The sequence below is a fragment of the Puntigrus tetrazona genome, chromosome 15, assembly GCF_018831695.1.
Source record: "Puntigrus tetrazona isolate hp1 chromosome 15, ASM1883169v1, whole genome shotgun sequence".
Lineage (NCBI taxonomy): Eukaryota > Metazoa > Chordata > Actinopteri > Cypriniformes > Cyprinidae > Puntigrus > Puntigrus tetrazona.
This window is the reverse complement of record NC_056713.1, coordinates 7,002,942-7,023,705: the sequence shown is the minus strand read 5'-3', so window position 1 is coordinate 7,023,705 and position 20,764 is coordinate 7,002,942. Positions and strand designations below refer to the sequence as shown.

The window sequence follows — 20,764 nt, the reverse complement described above, 5'->3', positions numbered from 1 at the left end:
AGTAATGGAGAGCAGTTTTTGTTCTGGTGTGACTAGCCCTTCCTTTGTGTAATGTCTCCATCCTAACAGACTCCTCCTCTCTACCTGATCTGGGCTATAAAGGACAATTGTTTTGTCACAGATGCGCTCTGTTTGCTCCGAGGCATTGGCTCAAATTAGGCTTAAACTGCAGGTTCCCTCACAGCTGCCCAGTTATTTTAGCAGCATCTCTGGCATCTCCGCAGAGATCCTTCCAGAAGACATGTCTTTAGGCCTGGAGCTCATAGGGATCGTGTCATGTGTGCTGGGCTGGCTTTTGGCCATCGTGGCTTGTGCTCTCCCCATGTGGAGGGTCACAGCCTTCATCGGTTCCAACATCGTGACTGCTCAGATCATCTGGGACGGCCTGTGGATGTCCTGCGTGGTTCAGAGCACCGGACAGATGCAGTGCAAGGTCTATGACTCCATGCTGGCGCTCTCTCAGGACCTTCAAGCAGCTCGAGCCCTGACGGTAATCTCCATCCTTCTGACCGTCTTGGCGGTCCTGGTGTCCATCGGAGGAGCGAAGTGCACTAACTGCATTGAAGAAGAGTCGTCCAAAGCTAAAGTCATGATCTTAGGAGGAGTGCTGTTCATCGTGGCTGGGCTCATGCAGCTGATTCCCGTGTCCTGGTCTGCAAACAGCATCATCAGGGACTTTTACAACCCTTTGCTGCCGGACGCCCGGAGGCGGGAGCTGGGAGCGGCGCTCTACATCGGCTGGGCAGCAGCCGCGCTCCTGATTTTGGGGGGATCGTTGCTTTGTTGCTCCTGCCCTCCACAGGAGAAAAAATACAACCCGTCTCGGATGCCGTATCCTGCGTCTCGCTCCACCGCTGGAGGAGGCTATGACAGAAGAGACTATGTGTGAAGAAAACAAAGGTCAGCTCTGAACTCAGTGTCGCTGTGCTCAATACACGGGCATCATTTTCTGGAAAAAGAGTGAAAATATGCCACACATTCTCCGTCGTGGAGAAACATGTCTGATGAAGTTGTTTAAAGTGTTTGGTCTCCATGTAAGTGCGACGTAGACTGTTCAGAATGTAAAGACACTCACATTGAGAAATGGCCTTTTGTAATTGCTAGGAAAATGCAAACTAGGTCTGTTATGCTCAGCTGAAATCTCAATGAAGCATCATTTTCAGTTAACCGAGGTGTATATTGCTGATTTTACAGTTACTGGTAATTTCTTTTAGTTTTTATGATAAAGATTTTATGTTTGATTTAGATGCATTTTAACATTGTGTTCAATGTAAGTTGTAGAATTTAAAATGTTTCTACTCTACATTCATCCTAAACCAGACATATGACATATGTATATGATTCAATCTGTAACTTGCATTTCATACACTTTGCATTACGTACTTGCATTTCTTTATTATTTATATGATTTTCCTTTATTTGTTTGTACAAATACATTTTCTTGTACAATTGTGTCTAATTTTGCATGCTAACTTTTTTAAAAAAAAAACTAAACAACCTCAACTAAAAGCTGTCCCAGGGATCATTTAAGTGTGGTCCAGAATTGTGGGAGTAGGGTTAGTATGAGCACTGAGGTGGAAAGAACAGCCGAGGAGTACAGGTTTCGTCCTGCAGTGTAGTGCAGGTCAATAACTTTAAGATGCTGTACCTTTCTGCTCCAGTGCAACAATAAATGAACACTTCAAGCCATGGTGGATTTTGAGAATGGATGATTGAAATCATCTCTGTATCTCTTCTTTTATGAGGATGTAATGAAGACTAGAGAAACCCCGAAACTCAAGCCATGGGGCCATGTTACCTGCAGTTAGCAGCAAAGCCAAACACACACCAGGTATCTTCAGCAGATCACCTAACAAGTGCAGGTGGCAAACGGTGGAGCGTAAGGCGCAGAACAAGAGAAACAGCACACATGCACTTTTCCGAGGTTAATTATTCAGCTGAAGCTTTAGCTTCATTATGGAGAAATGGACAAATAAAAAAAGTGAATTATTTTTAAGAGGCCACTTTTGTGAAATGTGTAGTAACTGAATTACATGATGGAGAGCCAATTCTGGCAGCTTCTAACAGCGTCGGCGTGAAATATTGAAGAGGGCCTCATATGGGTGACGCATACATCGGCATATCACTTTACCAGGGTATGTCACCTGTTTCTATAAACACAGGATCGGTGTCAGCTCAATTAACCACAGCTTGCGGGTTAAATTACCTACCCTGAAAATATTAACACCATTAATAGGCTGATTCTTTTGAAAAAATAAAAATGTAGATGCTAGTGGTGACATTACTGTACTGCAGAAACTATAAAACGACCAAGATTTGTTTTAGACGTCAAGATGTTTCTAGCATGTAAATGAACATGTTAGCACTGTAAAACTTATGGTTCAACATTTTGCAATTTTTGTCCTGTAACCAAATGCATATGCTGTGCACAGAAATGAATGGAAATTAATCATTTAAATGAAATTAACAGAGTTGCTAAAATAATTTAATTTCCAGCATTTCCAAGAGAAGCTATTAAACCTTTCACCTTGCATATGTGTGCTGTAAAAAAATGACAGTCCATTCACAGAAGTATTATTTTACAATGAATTACTGTGATCAGACATTTACTGTTAAAAGTGCATGCTGGGTCATTTTCTTATCAATAACATGAACAGCAGAACGCTGACAGCATCACACAGATTTTTCTTTTACCGTGAATTCATATTACAATTATCTTTAACTGTTCCACTGTGAGAAATTGAGTTATTCTAGTTGTTAAGTGTTTTGAAATGACCATAATGATGATTTACTGACTATTATTTGGTTGTGATGTTGTCATCTATTCATTAGTCAATTGTGACAAATGAAAACATCTGTTGAAATGATGAGAACATGACGAGGAACATGCAACAAGCTAATTTCCTGATTAAGATATTTACATTATTTTTAGCATCAACATGACATTTTTATTTAAGCGTTAAGTGGGGGGTGATTAATCAGAAACTCATGCCAAATATTTTACAGTTGCACTGATATCTCTGATATTAGGTCCGGTGGCTTGAGCTGAAATGCTGGTAAACCGGCGCTCTCTGTAATTGATCTCAATCTCCAAGTGCTTCACAGAGATCTCTTTGTTCAATCTCGACTGTTCCCGGAGAAACTCAACTCTGTTCACAACAGTGATTCCTCTGAAACTGAGGTCACGTGACCGATACTGGAGAAGGCAAGGAACGAGGGCTGCCAGAGTCATTGGAGGAAAGATCCTTGCTTTCTCTAAACACAGAAACGCTGTCTTTGAAGGGAGGAAACTGGATGTTATCGATCACATCGTCGCAACATGTTGTGAAGTATGAGTTATACGCACAAAGATGAATCGAGGCAGTAGTCTTTAATAACTCCCTCGGCAGAAGTCCACTCAGAGTAACACAGACAACACTGGGCCTGAACATAATGACCGAATCTACAGAACCATCAGCACGTACCTTACTGTCCACCTCATTCCTGAATGAGGAAGTAAGCCTGTGAGTGAGGCTTCTGGTTTGTTAGATGATAGGGAATAATGAGGAAAATCCACTACAAACCAGTGTGTTCGTAATTAAGGTAAAATAATATGATAAGACACAACGTTAGCCAATATCAAGCAGCAAAACTAACTGTTTTGTACAGCTAAAAATAGATGGATGCAGATGAGACCGAAAGATAGAGCCTGAACAGAGAAAAGCTGACTTTGAACAATCAAGGATTGAAACCTCAACTAAATCAAACGCTTTTCTCTACAACTGTGACTCGAAACTTTTTTTTTTCAATAAAACATCAACATCTAAACCTCTTAAGAAGTTTTGTATGAAAGAAATAAAGTCGGACTGGTTTGTAATCAGCGAAGACGCTGGGATCTAGAGATCTGTTAGCTTTTCAAGACTGGATTTTTTGTCTTGTTTCCAGCCAATATATGCATTGTTTTCCGAAAAAACAAGTAAAACAAACTAAATAATTCATCAATGGTGTAAGCATAATACTCTTGTTTTCTGTTTGAAATAAAATTATTTCGCTTACTCCATTGGCAGAATAGTCACTTAATTTTATATATTTTTGCTAGAAACAGGACAAAAAAATCTAGTCTTGAAAAGCATTTTTTTACAGTGTAATGTTTAGTAGGGTTTCCCCTAAAGAGTTTTGTGCTCTCCTCATGTGCAGGCTCACAGCCTTCATCGGGTACAACATGTAGATGTCCAGCGTGGTTCAGAGCACCGGACAGGACAGATGCGGTGTAAGATCTATGACTCTCAGGACCTTCAAGCAGCTCGAGCCCTGACCCTAATATTTGTCCAGGAGAAGACCAAGACACACTGATGTTATGCTGCATGTTGCTTTATTTAAAGACAATAACTGTGTAGTTGCTGATATGGTGGTAGTTACTTCGTGCTCTTGATAACTAATGTAGAATCACATTTTACTGATAATGTTTCACAATAACTATCCAGAAAATATATGTGAAGTGTTTTGATATTTGTGTCACAGCCGTCTCCTGGAGTGTCCATGACATCCACCAGAGGGTGCTTCTTGAAGATCGTTGAGTATTGCTTGTTTACTTGAATTCCTGTAATCACTCTTTATCACTTTCATTGTCTTCTGCTGCATGTAGTTCATTCAGTACTCGTTCAGCTCTCCACCATGTTCTTCATTGCTGAAGTATTGTCCAGTCACTCTGTTCTTCTGTGTTTTTGCTGGATCTGTTGTTTGGTCTCTGAATGTTCTTAGCATTGCCTTTACATATCTTTAACTATCGTTTCCATTACTGCTAAATCTTTGACACCCTCTGCTGCCATACATTTCACCAGTTTATATGTCTATTGACCTCTCTGTCCTCTCCAGGCCTTTTAACAAAAGTCTTCCACAATATGTCATACTTTTGTTTCCATTTTAAATAAACTATTTCTGCAGACAAATGTCACAGTGATGAGAACCGCTGGTTGTGGTGAATAGAGCTGAATATGTGTTTAGAGTTGAAACTACAGTGAAACACAAAAAAAGTATTAATAAATTTGAGAAATCTTTCAGATAATGCTCTTAGGCTAATGGTAAGTGGTTAGATTCCTTTTTTCTTTGTTATATGGTAGGGGACGCTATCATACATCCTCTGGACTGAATTTACAAACACACACACACAGTAAAAAATTATTCAGTTGAAGAAATTGAAGAAATTGAGTAAAAACTAAGTCAGTAGGTCAGTAGTTGGCGATCGAGAAACCTGCTAATATTCATGCACATGATGTAAACGTAAACCTTTTCCCAAATTCACATTTTAGTTGTTTACATGGAGACGATACAGGCATCGTGTTTAAAGGCTTGTGTTTTCAGTAGTGAGGAGCAAATGAAGTTTCAAGAAGCTTTCCAGCTCTGGAGGCTTCGTTTTCTCACAACACCGCCTGTTGACCAAAGAGTGTAAAACAAGCAGATATATTACAGACTGAGAAGTACAGTCCATGGGCCTGCACCATGAAGCCGGTTTAACTGTTTCGGTTTAGTTTGAGCCAACCCAGGGTTTTACGTGCCATGAAATCAGTTTTGAATCGAGAATCAAGGTCTTGGGTTTTTGATGCCAGAAGAATAGACTTCGCAGAGAGAATAAAGCCGAGAAGTTCTCTGCAGAAAGCAGTTTTTAAAGTGGTCTATACAATTAATACAATTATCAAATGTGTAAAGTGAACTCTTCCATATAGAGAAGGAGCCTCATCTTGTGTTATGGTAAAGAAAGAGGCCCTTTTACAGATAATTCCTATCCTGAGTGTCTATTATAGACATGTGACACAGGCATGATTATAATGGAAGAACCACATGATATATAAATGGCTAGAAATGGAGAAAACACGTTACTGACGCTGTGTGGATGACAACTGTATTGTAGACTTTCTAATGCCTTTTTTGACAGCACTGATTTTCCTCTTTTGAGTGTTAAAGCTTTTTTTTCTGTTTTCCGTAGTCTCTATTTTGTGGTTAACTTTCTGGACATTTACATTTTCTTTGTCTCAAGACTTTTAAATTATGTTTTTGGTGGACCTGAACAGACTTACTGAACTGGGAACAGAACTGCATTCGTTTTTTTTTTTTTTTGCACAGGTGATTTTTTTGTGTTTATGGACAGTGATTGTTGCTGATTTTCTCTGAACTGTTCTTTCTTGTTTTTTTTTGAAAAGACTTGATCTGAACAGATTCCCAGGAGTTGTACTGATTTCCCTGCCATGCACGGACACTTCAATACCAGCCCAGTTCTGTGGTGAGGTAAAAGATTCATATTATGTTGAGTGTCACATAAAAGTCTTTGAAGAGAAATGTAAAAATGTACTACAACTGAATATCTTCTGAACGTTTGAGAGAACTGTTTTCTTGATCCTGATTACTTACTGCTTTAGGCCTTATAACAAAGAGACTCAAACACAAATTAAATCAAGCAAAATGTATTTATTTCATACACTCCATTTCTCAATTCACAAGTGAAGAGTTTATTTGGGTTTCTTTATTGTGTTAATGTTGTGTTATTCTTTTCATCTACCAAACACTGTACAAATAAACACACTTTTGCACGTTTTGGGCTATAGAGGAAAAGTAGGGTTAGTATTAATACACAGAGAGCTACCGTGTACGTTATTAAATTACTGTCCTTCAATCCTCAGTCGTTGTTACTAAATAAAAACATACTTTAGGTACAGAAATTAAATGTACTAGGGGTTGAAGACTTGTAATTTCTCTAGTAATTTCAACCCCTACTGTCATGAATGAGGGGTCTGAGGTGTCCGGATCCATTCACTGGCTTTTATTGAACAAAGACATGGTCAAAGGAGGCAGGCGTCAAATCACAGCAAACAACAGAATCCAAAAACAGGCAGAGGTTGGGTCAGGCAGCAAACAATCAAAGTATCAAAAGACAGGCAGGGTCAAATCCAAAGAATCTATGACAAGGGAAACGCTAGGAAAACTAGAAACAAACCATCCAACAATCAAACAATACAACCTGCAGGTGAGGAGCCTGCTACAGTATTTATAGTCCCACAACAGGAAGTAGCAGCAGAGAGAGTGAACACGGATCATCCGGAGGTAAGGGCTCCCTCTGCTGGCTTGGTGACACCTACACTGGAGGGAAAATTCCCACTACACAAACGCATGCGATATTATATCAGAATATTTAGTTTCAAAGGTCTGGAGCGGACAGAGAGGTTTGTTCCATATTATATATTTTTTTGGAATTAACCTTCACAAGCTTTAAACTATGACCTGAGAGGAGTGTCCTCTGGTGGTTTTCAGAAGCACTTCAGGAGATGGCTATGGCAAAAAGAAAACAAATGACATCCTAAATATACAGTTACAGATATTTTCTGGATAATTATTGTGAAACATTATCTGTAAAATGTAATTTTACATTAGCTAGCAACAGAACACACGCTAACTATCACCGTCTCAGCAACCGGTGTTGTGTCTGAGTACAGCATCCAAGTACTTTGTTCAAGATTTTAAAGGGTTAAAGACTTAAAGTTATTAAATAAATGATGTTTGTGCATTAGTGATGAACACCTGCTGTTATTACAAACGATCAGATGGTGATGTTTTATTGGTTAAAATGACCATCAGTGTTTGCTTTAGTTTTTATCATTTTCATCATTTTTACCAATAAAACATCACCGTCTGATTCTCTGTAATATTCAATAAAAGCAGGTGTTCATCACTAATGCACGATCATTATTTAATGATTAATTTTCTCATTAACTTTAAATCTTTAACCCTTTTAAAAGCACGTGGATGTTATCGAATGCTGTGCTCATACCCAACCCTGTCTGAGAAATACATATAGGAGCAATCTTCTCAGCATTTACATTTTATATGTTGTTTTTTCTTTCTATATTTTTGGCTTTTCTGAAAAGTGAAAAGACAAAAATGTCTTTTTCTAAAAGACCGATACCAAAATGAATGACTGTGTTTGTAACATACATATTTGAGGGAATATATTTCTGTAGAGATAAATACGGCACATGACTTACATTCAGCTCAATACATTATTTGTATAGTAATTTTCACAATAAGCCCAGTGAGCAAAGAAAATGCATTGAATAATAAATCAGTCATGATTAACCTCTCATTCTGCAGCATTTGAAAATCAGCACGACTGTCACCAGCAGATATGGACAAGCTGCCAGTACAGAACTGAGTATAGAGAGAACAGAGATCTGAGATTCTGAATGAAACCCTGAAAAAGACACAGACAAGCACTTTATAGTGTACTAGATATGAATGAGGGTATGTGGAAAAAAAGTCATCTTATAAATACAGCAGTGTTCACCTGAGACTGAGATCCAGCTCTTGGGTGACTCTCCTCTCTCTGGGTGTTTGCAGGAGTAGAAACCCTCGTGTGACTTTGAGACAGGAGAGATGATCATCTCTGTAGTTTGATTCTGGATGAGTGATCCATCTTTATAGAAATCAGCTCTGAGGTTTGATAGATTTGTGTATCGATATAAACAGTGTAGAGTCAGACTATCTCCTTCAGTCACAGGATGAACAGGACTCTCCAGAATCACTTCAGCTACAGAAACACAGCAGACATACACTGACTGTATAACTGTTGTTTATTTATTTATTGTTTTTATCTATATGTATTTATTGACAGGATTGCTCCTGTCTGCTGAGAGGTTGGTTTGTTTGTAGCTGCGTGTAGCTTAGCTTTTCAATTTATCACCTCTTCTCTAGCGATCAAATATAATTTAACTGTGTACATATCATTGATACTATCAAATTAATCTAACTAATTAGACTGCTGTTAGTTCGCTCGCTTTAATCTAAAACTCGGCGGTGAGTTAGTACTCGTTAGCCGATTCACTTTCGCTCCCACCCGCGTTTTCGCGCCTATTGTGGGCTTTTTTCCGCTCCTGTTCATTTGTTCCTTGCCCTCGTTCGCTCAATTTTCACAAGCTCATCAAAACAAGAGTGGTAAGTGAATCCTTACAGTGAGTAAATGGCTTCTCCCTGCATCGTCACTTGCACCGCCTGCCACATGTATAGTTTATCCTTCTCTGTTAGCGATCAGGGATTCACGTGTGATAAATGTAGGGAAATTGCTAGGCTGACAGAGAAGGTTTTAGAATAAGAGACACGTATCCAAACTTTAATTGAGGACAGTAAGAATGCGAAGGCTGTAGATACTTCTTTGGATGTGACTAGTACAGTGAATCATGTACATTGTTTGGTTCCAGCTTCAGAGCCCCTGCATCAGGGCAATTGGGTGACCGTGAGGTGGGCTAGTCGAGGGTCAAAACACCACTCATCCGTTCCGATCAGAACATCAAACAGGTTCTCCCCATTCAGTGATGCACCCACTGAGAAACCTGATCAAAGTGCTCTAGTAATTGGCGATTCTATTGTACGGAGCGTGAAAATAGAGACACCAGCCACCACAGTCCAATGCTTACCGGGAGCCAGAGCGTCTGACATCTTGTCAAATTTAAAATTGCTGGCTAATGCTAAACGTAAATTTCGTAAGATTGTTATTCACGTCGGCGCTAATGATGTTCGACTTGCCAGTCGGATATCACTAAAAATAATATTAAAGAGGTGTGTGAATTTGCAAGCACGATGTCGGACAATGTAATATGCTCCGGTCCCCTCCCTGCTTACCGGAGTGATGAGATTTACAGCAGACTGCTGGGTCTCAATGGCTGGATGTCTAAGTGGTGCCCGCAGAACAACATAGGCTTTATAGACAATTGGATGAGTTTCTGGGGCAGACCTGACCTGTTGAAAAGAGATGGTCTTCATCCCTCTTGGGGTGGTGCCGCTCTTCTATCTAGAAATATGGCATATAGTCTTATAGCTCCAACATGATCAACTAGTGCCCAGGTCAGGAAGCAGACAGACCGGCTAAACCGACCGTCTGCTAGCTGCCTCACGTCACAGGAGGCAGTTAATTCTCAGCACATAGAGACTCTTTCACCTAGATATCACACTATAGAGACTGTGTCTGTTCCCCGAATTAGAATATGCAGAGAACGTCCAAACCTAATCAAAAGCAATAATTTAATTAATGTCCAACAAATTAAAACTACCTATAATTCAAATAAGCAAACAATAAAACTTGGCTCGCTAAATATTAGATCACTTTCCACAAAAGCCCTTTATATATATGATTTGATCAAAGATCAGAAGCTAGATTTGCTTTGTTTGACAGAAACCTGGCTAAAACCAGATGATTATATTACGCTAAATGAATCTACCTCCCAAAATTATTTCTATAAAAATGAGTCACGTTTAAAAGGTAGAGGGGGAGGTGTTGCTACAATTTATAACAATATTCTTAGTACTTCTCAGAGGGCAGGCTTTAAGTATAACTCATTTGAAGTTTTGGTGCTGCATATAACATTATCTACAGAATCATGTGCTAGTGATAAATCTTCTGTCATGTTTGTACTGGCTACTGTATACAGGCCACCAGGGCACAGCACAGATTTCATTAAAGAATTTGCTGATTTTAGTTAGTACTGTTAGTACTGTTTAGTTAGTTAGTACTGGCCGCAGATAAAGTCTTAATTGTTGGTGATTTTAATATCCATGTTGATAATGAAAAAGACTCATTAGGGTCAGCTTTCTTAGACATTTTGAACTCCATTGGGGTTAGACAACACGTCTCTGAACCTACTCATTGTCAAAATCATACTGTAGAATGGATGTTAAAATGGTTGAAGTACTGCAGCAAAGTGATGACATTTCAGACCACTATCTAGTCTTGTGTGAACTCTGTATAGTTAAACCTGTAAACTCTGCACCTTATTACAAGTATGGTAGAACCATCACTTCCACCACAAAAGAAAGCTTTCTAAATAACCTTCCTGACTTATCTCAATTCCTTAGCTCATCCAATACGACGCAAAAACTTGATGATATAACAGAAACTATGCACTCTCTTTTTTCTAGCACTTTAGATACAGTTGCTCCTTTGCACTTTAAAAAGATAAAAGAAAACAATCTGACTTCATGGTATAATGAAAACACACGCACCCTAAAGAGAGAAGCCCGGAAAATGGAGCGCAGGTGGAGAAAAACCAAATTAGAAGTATTTCGTATTGCCTGGCGGGAGAGTATGCTGTCATACAGAAAAGCATTAAAAATAGCAAGATCTGATTATTTTTCATCCCTTTTAGAAGAAAACAAACACAACCCCCGGTATTTATTCAGTACAGTAACTAAATTAACAAAAAATAAAGCATCAACAGGTGCTAATATTCCCAAGAGTATAGCTGCAATGAGTTCATGAATTTCTTTACTTCTAAGATTGATACCATCAGAGATAAAATTGTAACTATGCAGCCGTCAACTACAGTTTCACATCAGATAGTGAGCTTTAGAACCCCTGAGGAAAAATTACACTCTTTCTCTATTATAGGAGAAGAAGACTTGAACGAACTTGTTAAATCATCTAAACCAGCAACATGTATGTTAGACCCTGTTCCATCTAAACTATTAAAAGATCTGCTTCCAGAAGTCTTAGATCCTATTTTGAACATTATTAATTCATCATTGTCATTAGGATATGTTCCCAAAACCTTCAAACTGGCTGTAGTTAAACCTCTTATTAAGAAACCACATCTTGATCCCAAAGACTTAGTAAATTACAGACCAATCTCTAATCTCCCTTTTCTGTCAAAGATACTAGAAAAGGTAGTATCCTCACAACTGTATTCCTTTTTAGAAAAAAATGGTGTCTGTGAGCATTTCCAATCAGGTTTTAGACCGTACCATAGTACTGAGACTGCTCTCATTAGAGTTACTAATGACCTGCTTTTATCATCTGATAGTGTTTTTATCTCATTATTAGTGCTATTAGATCTTAGCGCAGCATTCGATACTATCGATCACAACATTCTCTTGGATAGACTAGAAAACTATGTTGGCATTAGAGGAAGCGCCTTTGAATGGTTTAAATCATATCTATCTGACCGCTATCAGTTTGTAGCATTAAATGAGGAGGTATCATATCGATCAAAAGTGAATGGAGTTCCTCAAGGCTCAGTGCTAGGACCGTTACTTTTCAACCTGTACATGTTACCTCTGGGAGATATTATCAGGAGTCATGGTGTTAGCTTTCACTGCTATGCTGATGATACTCAGCTCTATATTTCAGCGCAGCCTGGTGATACACACCAAATTGAGAATCTAACAGAATACATAGTCGATATAAAAAGCTGGATGATGAGTAACTTCTTAATGCTAAATTCTGAAAAAACAGAGGTGCTAATAATTGGACCTAAAAACCCCACATATAATAATCTAGAACACAGCCTATCACTTGATGGCTGCTCTGTTAATTCTTCATCATCAGTTAGGAACCTATGTGTGCTGTTTGACAGCAATCTTTCCTTCGAAAATCATGTTTCTAGCATCTGTAAAACTGCGTTTTTCCATCTTAAAAATATATCTAAATTACGACCTATGCTTTCAACCTCTAATGCAGAAATATTAATTAATGCGTTTATGACCTTGAGGTTAGATTATTGTAATGCTTTATTGGGTGGTTGTTCTGCACGCTTAATAAACAAACTTCAGCTAGTCCAAAACGCAGCAGCCAGAGTCCTTACTAGAACTAGGAAGTATGATCACATTAGCCCGGTTCTGTCAACACTGCACTGGCTCCCTATCAAACATCGAATAGATTTTAAAATCGTATTAATTACCTATAAAGCCCTGAATGGTTTATCTTTTGGTTTACCTTTTCCTATCTAGCACCTAAACTCTGGAAAAATCTCCCTAACTCTGTTCGGGAAGCAGACACACTCTGCCAGTTTAAATCTAGATTAAAGACACATCTTTTTAACTTAGCCTACACATAACACACCAACACACCTTTTATTATTCAAATCCGTTAAAGGATTTTTAGGCTGCATTACTTAGATTTGCTGGAACCGGGAACACTACTCCTACAATACGACGTACTTGTGACATCGTAAACAGAATGGCATCTACGCTAATATTAGTCCTGTCTCTTTCTCAATCTGTTTTCACAGTTTGTATCCAGACTAGATGGTGGATCAGCACCCAGAGATTATGTTCATCAGAGACCAGAACACCTAGATGCGCCCCGTGGACCAATCACCAGATCCTGATGCACACACACACGCACACGCACACACTAAGTCATTTACACTACCTGACACAGCTGCGTTTAAAATTGAACTGGAAGTTAAGTGCTGGGCGTCCGGTCAGAGGAGAACTGACCCCAACTGAGTCTGGTTTCTCCCAAGGTTTTTTTTTCTCCATTCTGTATGCATGGGGTTTTGTTTCCTTGCCGCTGTCACCTCTGGCTTGCTTGGTTGGGACACTTAACTTTTAGTGATTATCATTGAATTGACTACAGAGACCGTCTCTGTATTTAATAAGAAATTGGTCACTCTCGTCATTATACATCCCTGTCATTATACTGTACAGTGCTTTGATGCAACCTGTGTTGTTAAAAGCGCTATATAAATAAAAATGATTGATTGATTGATTGTTTTGTTTGTTTGTTTGTTTGTTTGTTTGTTTGTTTGTTTTTGTCCACTGATGATTAATGCACTTGTCTAATCATCCTGCTTCATGCAATAATTGTAAACACACCAGTGAAATGAATAAAACAGAAACACAGACTCACAGTGTACAGTGATATTAACAGGATGATGTTTCTCTCCAGATTCAGACTCACACCAGTACACTCCAATGAGTGATGTATAGACGTAACTGATTGTACATGTAGATCCTGTGTGTGATCCTCGAGGTATTGATGAACAATCTTTCAGCCCCCAGAGGTCTGTGTATGTTCTCACTCTCCATACAGTAGAGTTACTCTGGTCTTCACAGCTCAGAGAGAGAGAGTCAGATGTGAAGTGTTGAGTTCTGCTGGGACTGACCCTCAGAGAGACTGGAGCAGAAACACCTGAGAACACAGTTACAGCTTTATACAAACTCTCTTTTTTCAGTATGAACCATTAGTTTAAGTTGTGTTTGACCTCACCGGTGACCCACAGCAGCTGTGTGTTGCTGTACTGTGTTTTATAAGATGATTTCTCTCTCTCTGCTCTGCACACATAAACTCCTGTGTGATCTACAGCAGCAGAACTGATCCTGTATCTTCCTCCTGCTCCTCTGCTGCTGTCTGAGAGCAGATGATAACCACCTGTAAAACCAGACAATATATTAAATGATATTCTGGACTGAATCTCTAATTCAGATGTTACCACATGAAGCACATCATAACTTACCTGGTGATTCAGTTAAAGTGAACCAGCTGAACGTCCAGCCTGTAGAAAAGTTGTGAACCTCACAGATCAGAGTCACTGGATCTCCTTCAGTCAACCACTTCTGTGGAGAAACACTTAAAACTGATTTGGGATCTGAAATAGAGAAATCTCTCATTAATAACATGTTAAACATGTGTTTGTGTGTTAACACAGTTAACTGTAAGATAGATGATAAATCAGAGCAGACTGAAATGTTATTCTGTTATTTCACTAAGTGAGTGTCTCTTCAGTGTTTTGTTAAAAATACTTGCCGTATACTGTTACTGTTACAGGTTTACTGTAAACTGTGTAATATCTTCTTCCTCTTCTTCGTGCTCTGCAGCTGTACTTTCCTCCATCAGAGACTTTCTCAGGTTTGATTGTTTTAGTTTGATCTTCAGTAGATTCAGGGTTTGAGTCTTTTCTCCAGAGAAACTCCCATCCATTCTGTGACTGAATCCCCTCACATCTCAGAGTAACTGAGTCTCCGGGGAACACTGGACTCTGAGGATCAGCTGTCAGAGTCAGTTTAGGAAGACCTGTCAATATAAAGTTAGTGGGATTATGAGTTATTAAAGTTTTCCAGCAGAAGATCTCAGTGAAGTATCTGTAAGGTTATGTATGTCACATCTAAGAGTGACTGTTTCTCCTCTGAACACATGTTGATCAGGTTTAATGTTCACTCTGGGTTTTGGTCTTTCTGTACAATAACAATGAGAATAGTTAGTTCATTTAATAAGTAAAAATGTAATGTGTTAATCATGTAAGAACACTGGAAAAGCAGTCCGACCAGAGTAGTCCAGGGGGAAGTTTTAAGGTCCCTGTTGATGTGTGATTTGGCCAAAATCTTAGCTCACAGATATTATTGTAGTTTTACTCTGTGGGTTGTTTCAGATGGGAAGCTTGTAATCTGTGATCTCATACATTTGCTGAAATTTGCAAAAACATGCAGCCACTCTCTTATGTGCACTGTTTCTACAGGTTTCACTTTAATCTCATATGCTTCCAAGATTCAAAAAAGAAAAAAAATATTAGTTAAAGTAGAAGACTTGTCATCTAGCAGCACTTAAGCACACTTATGTAGGACCCAGATGAGTATCATATGATCATCCAAACAGGGCCTATCATGTGTCCTCAGCTTTTTGAGATAACTACATTTTAAATCCAATCAAAAACAATGGCAGGATAAGAAACAAACTCCTAAACTGATGTCCAGAAGCTTTGAAAATAAAAACATTCATAAATTAATGCATCATGAATATTAAATGCTAGAGCAGTGGATGAAGTCCTCCAGTGGTTGCCCCACTCACCCCTACCTTTAGAGAAGATACAGCGTCAACCTACTAAAGCTTGCTGTAAAATAACATTGTAAATGCTTAAAAGCATAAATTGGTAAAATGGCCAAGAGCCCAACTAAAGCAAACACAGTCCTCCATGATGGTGACATCATCATTTGAACCAATAAAACATCAATATCTGATCCTCTGTAAGTCTCAGTAACAGCAGGTGTTCATCACTAATTCACAATCATCATTTAATTAGTCACTTAATTATCTCATTAGGTCTTTAACTCTTTATAAGTCCTTAGCAAAGTGTTCAGAAGCTGTACTCAGACACAACACTGATCTCATCTACGACACTTTTTATGATTTATGACACATTAGTGTGTTATATTTTAACACACTGCGCATATTAAACAAATCATTTGAAAATTGAAGTAATATAAAGTGTTTTCCTTAACTAAACACACTGGTGGGTTAAGTTTTAACACAAGTTGTGTTGTTTTTAACGCATCTGTTTTTTTAAGGTACTAATGTGTCATAAATAACAGTTTGTGTCAGAGATGTGTTATTCTTAAATATTCACTATTTAAACATTTGAAGAATATCAACCTGAGTTAAGAAGAAGAACTGGTCGTGTTCAGATGAACTAAATGTGTTGTTCTTAACCTGACACACACGTGTGTTAAAATACAGCACGGTTTAACCCCCAAAAAACAGCAATGCACCGAATCAGTGAGGGGACTATTTTGTCACTTTTGATTTGTTCTCACTACAGCCGCTTCAGACCCACAGCCTTTAGTTTAACAGAGTCTGAACTACTGAGACTCATCAGTGACCAAAGTTCTGATCAGATACAGCAGTTTACAAAACATTTCAGAACGACAGAGTGATCAATGATGATAAAATTAGTCTTTCTTCTGACCAGTATGTGGAGCTCTTACCAAACACAAAACCATTCCTACAAAGCTTTTTTAAACAGGGAAGTGTTGCAACTAGTTTAGGGTTCAGCAAAAAAAAAAAAAAAAAAAAAACATGACAATGATACAGTAAAAAAAGAGAGAAACAGATGACAATATATTTTACAATGTCTGATTATTATTATTATCACTTATTAATAACATATGAAATGTGTGTTTGTGTGTATGAACAGATGATCAGACTCACCTGATACTGTCAGAGTAACTTCATCACTGCGGGGAGACGGTTTTGATCCATTAAATCTATCACAGGAGTATTCACCTGAGTCAGACTCAGTAACAGAACTGATTGTGAGTTCCTGTCCATCACTGAAAACTCTGCCTAAACCTTCTTTATACCAGAAGTATCTCCAGCTAGTGACTCCTTCATCATATATGTCACATCTGAGAGTGACTGTTTCTCCTCTGAACACATGTTGATCAGGTTTAATGATCACTCTGGGTTTCAGTCTTTCTGTACAATGACAATTAAAAAAATAATGTAAATAAATAAATATATAATAAATATAATAAAACTACAAATGTGCTGTTTTTACTGTATAAACTGTTTACTTTAAAGTACACACTATATCAGATTAAACTGAAGTGTTGTTCTCTATAGCTGTTATAGTCACTAGTGTCTTATGAAAAAGAAGTTCATTATGTGAGGAAACATATTTTTATTGTCACTGTTATTGTTCAATGAAATTTCTTCCTCTAGTCACAGCATAAAATAACTTAAGGTGTATTTATAATAATTTAAAATCATAATAGCTGGTTTGTAAAAGTATAAAATCACTCATATGCAAATATGTGAATAAATTCATTTACCTTCAGTTTGTTCAGAGTAGATATTTGAAATCAGCACTAAAACACAAAGAGAATGTCAGCATTGAGCTCATACTGTGTACATTACATTAGACATATGAAAAGATACAGATATGTAATATATACTGTTTAGAGGGAAGGTACAAAGATACTGCCCCAGTGACAGAACTGGGACTTTTTTTCTGACAGTATATAAGTACTAAAAAAGTAACTCTACCAGTCTACTAATACTCTACTAGTTTCTAAGCAATAGACGCTTTTTATAGAAAGGGAGATTTGAAATGTTCTTCAGACAGAGCCATAAGAAGAATGAGGGTGAAGAAGTAGTACCAGGGACCGGAGGGGGTTAACGTTATAAATACAAATAGATTCTATTTAGAATTTTATTATCAAGATGCTGCTAACATCAAGTGGAAAATAACAATAGGCTCTTTTTACTTTATATAAAAATAGCTGCAAATTCTTTGAAATAAATGTAACAGTAGATGTCAATCAAACACTGATGGGCGGAGCCAATGAAAAATCCAGTGGATGAAAACAATCAAAACTCATCCATGGCTCCCAGAATGCATTGTAACATGAATAAATTATTCACCTGTATTCCTTTAAAATTTTATTCTTACTATTTGCTTTTTGATATTTATAGCGTGACTTGTTTTGTGATATTCACAGATGTGTTTCTGATGGTTACATGATGGTTTTCTGAATATCAAGCAGTTAGCATCTTCATCATATTGTATGACAAATAAAATTACACTTAAGAGTTTTTTTCAAAACTATCATTAAGCAGTTATAGACGAAAGTTTTGTTGAACTTATGACCATAGTTGTTTTCTGGAAACGCAACCTTTAACCTATTTTGATATTTGATGAATTTAAAAAAATACTTCTATAGTTAATTTTTGTTATTTGGTATAAAATATAGATGTGAATCATTTATTCATGAATTTATTTCTAATTGGATATATTGAAACCTTTTTGTCAGTGCAGTAATAAAGATGAAGTCATACTAAGATTTTGTATGGAGGACTGCATATATGTGTGCAGATGAACACTGAGACACCAGTTTAATATTTGACAGTTTTCATCTCCATACATAGCAGAGAATCAAGAGTCTGATCACAAGCAGAGGAATAAAGAAACTACACTAAACATCTGAACAAACACCAGCAGAACTGATTCAACAAACATTATTATAAAGCATGAAAAACTGACTGAGCAAAACAAGTTTAATATCTGTCACAAACAGCATTGACCGTGTTCCTCTTCAAGATTATTTATATATATAAGCAATACTCACAGAACACAAGAGGAAGTTGACTGAGCTCCATACTGACTGAATGATGACAGACGGTTAAACACAGACTGTGTTAAAGTCTCAAGACTTCCTGAAACATACAGTCAGATCCAACACGACACATTACAGACATACAAATACCTCATGTGTGAGAAAATGTCATTATAAGTTTTCAGAAGATGTAAAAAAAAAAGTTTTGGACAGAAATGTTGTCATGATTCAGAGTCAAGGTACGATCAGCACAAGGACATGAAGATTGGAGAATTCAAATGCAGTTTTTTAGGGTAATCCAAAACCAGAATCCATACAGGTTTAACCCTCTGGGGTCCGAGGTGATTTTGGGGCCCTTGAGATGTTTTGAGACGCCCTGACATCTGTGCTTTTTTCTGCTTCTTTTAACACACTATTGGTAATTATTTTGTATTCAGCACAAACTGTGCTACAATAATGTGTGAAAAAGAGGGATGTACATGTCTGCATTTCAGTGATGATGATGTTCACCTGATACAGAGTACGTCAAGTACTTCCAGACAGAGCTCTGAATCAAGACTTGAGTCATTTCAGTCAAATTATACACTATATCTTCAACCATCAGATCAAAACTCATCTCTTTCAACGATACTTGACTCACAGCAAAAAAGAAACTTTTTTGTACTACCTTTTCAAGGGTTGTTCTCTTTAGGGTGCGAGTGTTCTCATTATAACACGGACTCAGATTGTTTTCTTTCATCTTTCAGCAACTGTATCTGAAGTGCTAGAAAAAAGAAAGTGCATAGTTTCTGTCACGTCATCAAGTACTATATTACTATATTACTATAAGGCTATATGACATGTACCCTAAATTGTTATAGAGTTCTGAACAGACATTTAAAAGTTGATTTAAGTATTTAAAATAAAAATAAAAGCTATGTAAAGATGAGTTTTTATAACACTGTGTGTCCCATCAGGTAAAAGTTGTACACACACTCGTGGAATTCATTCTCACACTTGGCCCAAACACAAGAAATAGAGCATATGAAAAGTCAAGTGTGAGCATTTAAAGAAGTGAGTGTGAAAGAGGAAGTACTACAGAAAAAGAGTTTGAAGTGAAGCTTGCATCTATTTTTCAGATCAGTTTTTTTTTTTGCTTCATACAGAATGACATAAATTTGTAACCTTACAGTGTTCCTTTAGTTGCTTTAAACCAGGCGTCTTCAACTAAAATGGCTTAAATGTCTAAAAGATTTCTCAAATCTATGAATACTTTTCTTGTGCTTCACTGTTGTTTTAACTCTAAACTCATATTCAGCTCTTCACATCATCACAGTGTGACCACAACCAGCAGTTCTCAGCATCTTCACTTAGTGTGAAACTTCTGTACAAACCTGTCAGAACCACAGTGTGAGAAAAAAAAAAAAACAAAACACTGATGTAGTTTACTGACCACGTTTGTCTGCTCTCTGCTCCGTGTCGTTTGTATTCAGTCTTCTGAACACAGCTCTTTCTCTGCAGCGGTCATATGTTGAGCAGAGACACTCTCACATTCAAGTATCAGTAGGTAAGATGAATTAAAGAACAATGGATATAAGAAGTGACATAACTGGGGGAAAACATGCACACACACCCTAACAGCAATCCTGACTCAAAACACTGTCACATCTCACTACTGAACCGAAGTGTCATTTCAGACCAAGTAACTTCAGCTCTCATGAGTTTAAAAAAAACTATAAAAATTGCTTATGAACTAGATACACAGACATCAAAGAACCAGCACACGATTGTCAACAAAGGTGTCAAACAAAATGATTCATGCCGCAGTGCATGCTGGGTAACTTAGTAGTAAAAACTCCCATCATGCACTGCAGTATGAATAATTATTATTATTGTGTAAATTCAATTTTAACACACTAATGTGTCATAACTCATGATTTGTGTTATAGATGTGCTCAGTGTTGAGTGTGAGTACAACATTCAAGTACTTCCGAGTATTGTGTCGAAGACTTTTAAATGGTTAATGGGTTAAATGAGATAGTTAGTCAACTAATTATCTCATTTAACCCATTAACCCTGTAAAATGAACACCTGCTGTTATTGAGAATTACAGGGGATCAAATATTGATGTTTTATTGGTTTTATTGGCCACCATCATGGA

The 20,764-nt window shown here is 37.6% G+C and overlaps 2 protein-coding genes across 3 annotated transcripts in view; one reads left to right on the top strand and one right to left on the bottom strand.

Annotated features, from left to right (window-relative positions):
* Positions 1 to 241: 241 nt before the first annotated feature.
* LOC122358733 (claudin-3-like) overlaps positions 242 to 20,764 on the top strand; it is a 224,089-nt gene continuing 203,566 nt past the window's right edge. The window contains exon 1 of the mRNA XM_043258573.1: positions 242 to 708. Coding sequence (XP_043114508.1) covers positions 242 to 708 — 467 coding nt within the window. The remainder of the gene's footprint in view (positions 709 to 20,764) is intronic.
* Positions 6,470 to 19,373, bottom strand: LOC122358731 (Fc receptor-like protein 5). Of its 2 annotated transcripts, XM_043258570.1 has the most exons (11): positions 19,292 to 19,373; positions 18,637 to 18,724; positions 17,341 to 17,376; positions 16,718 to 16,984; positions 14,543 to 14,809; positions 14,253 to 14,384; positions 14,006 to 14,167; positions 13,646 to 13,927; positions 8,312 to 8,554; positions 8,105 to 8,218; positions 6,471 to 7,299 (listed from the first exon to the last, which is right to left on the bottom strand). In XM_043258570.1, the coding sequence occupies exons 2-11, from the start codon at positions 18,665 to 18,667 to the stop codon at positions 7,289 to 7,291; spliced, it is 1,545 nt and encodes a 514-aa protein (XP_043114505.1). In that variant the 5' UTR covers positions 18,668 to 18,724; positions 19,292 to 19,373; the 3' UTR covers positions 6,471 to 7,288. The 2 variants fall into 2 exon arrangements, with proteins under 2 accessions (XP_043114506.1, XP_043114505.1); XM_043258571.1 differs by lacking the exon at positions 14,543 to 14,809 and having other exon boundaries at positions 6,470 to 7,299.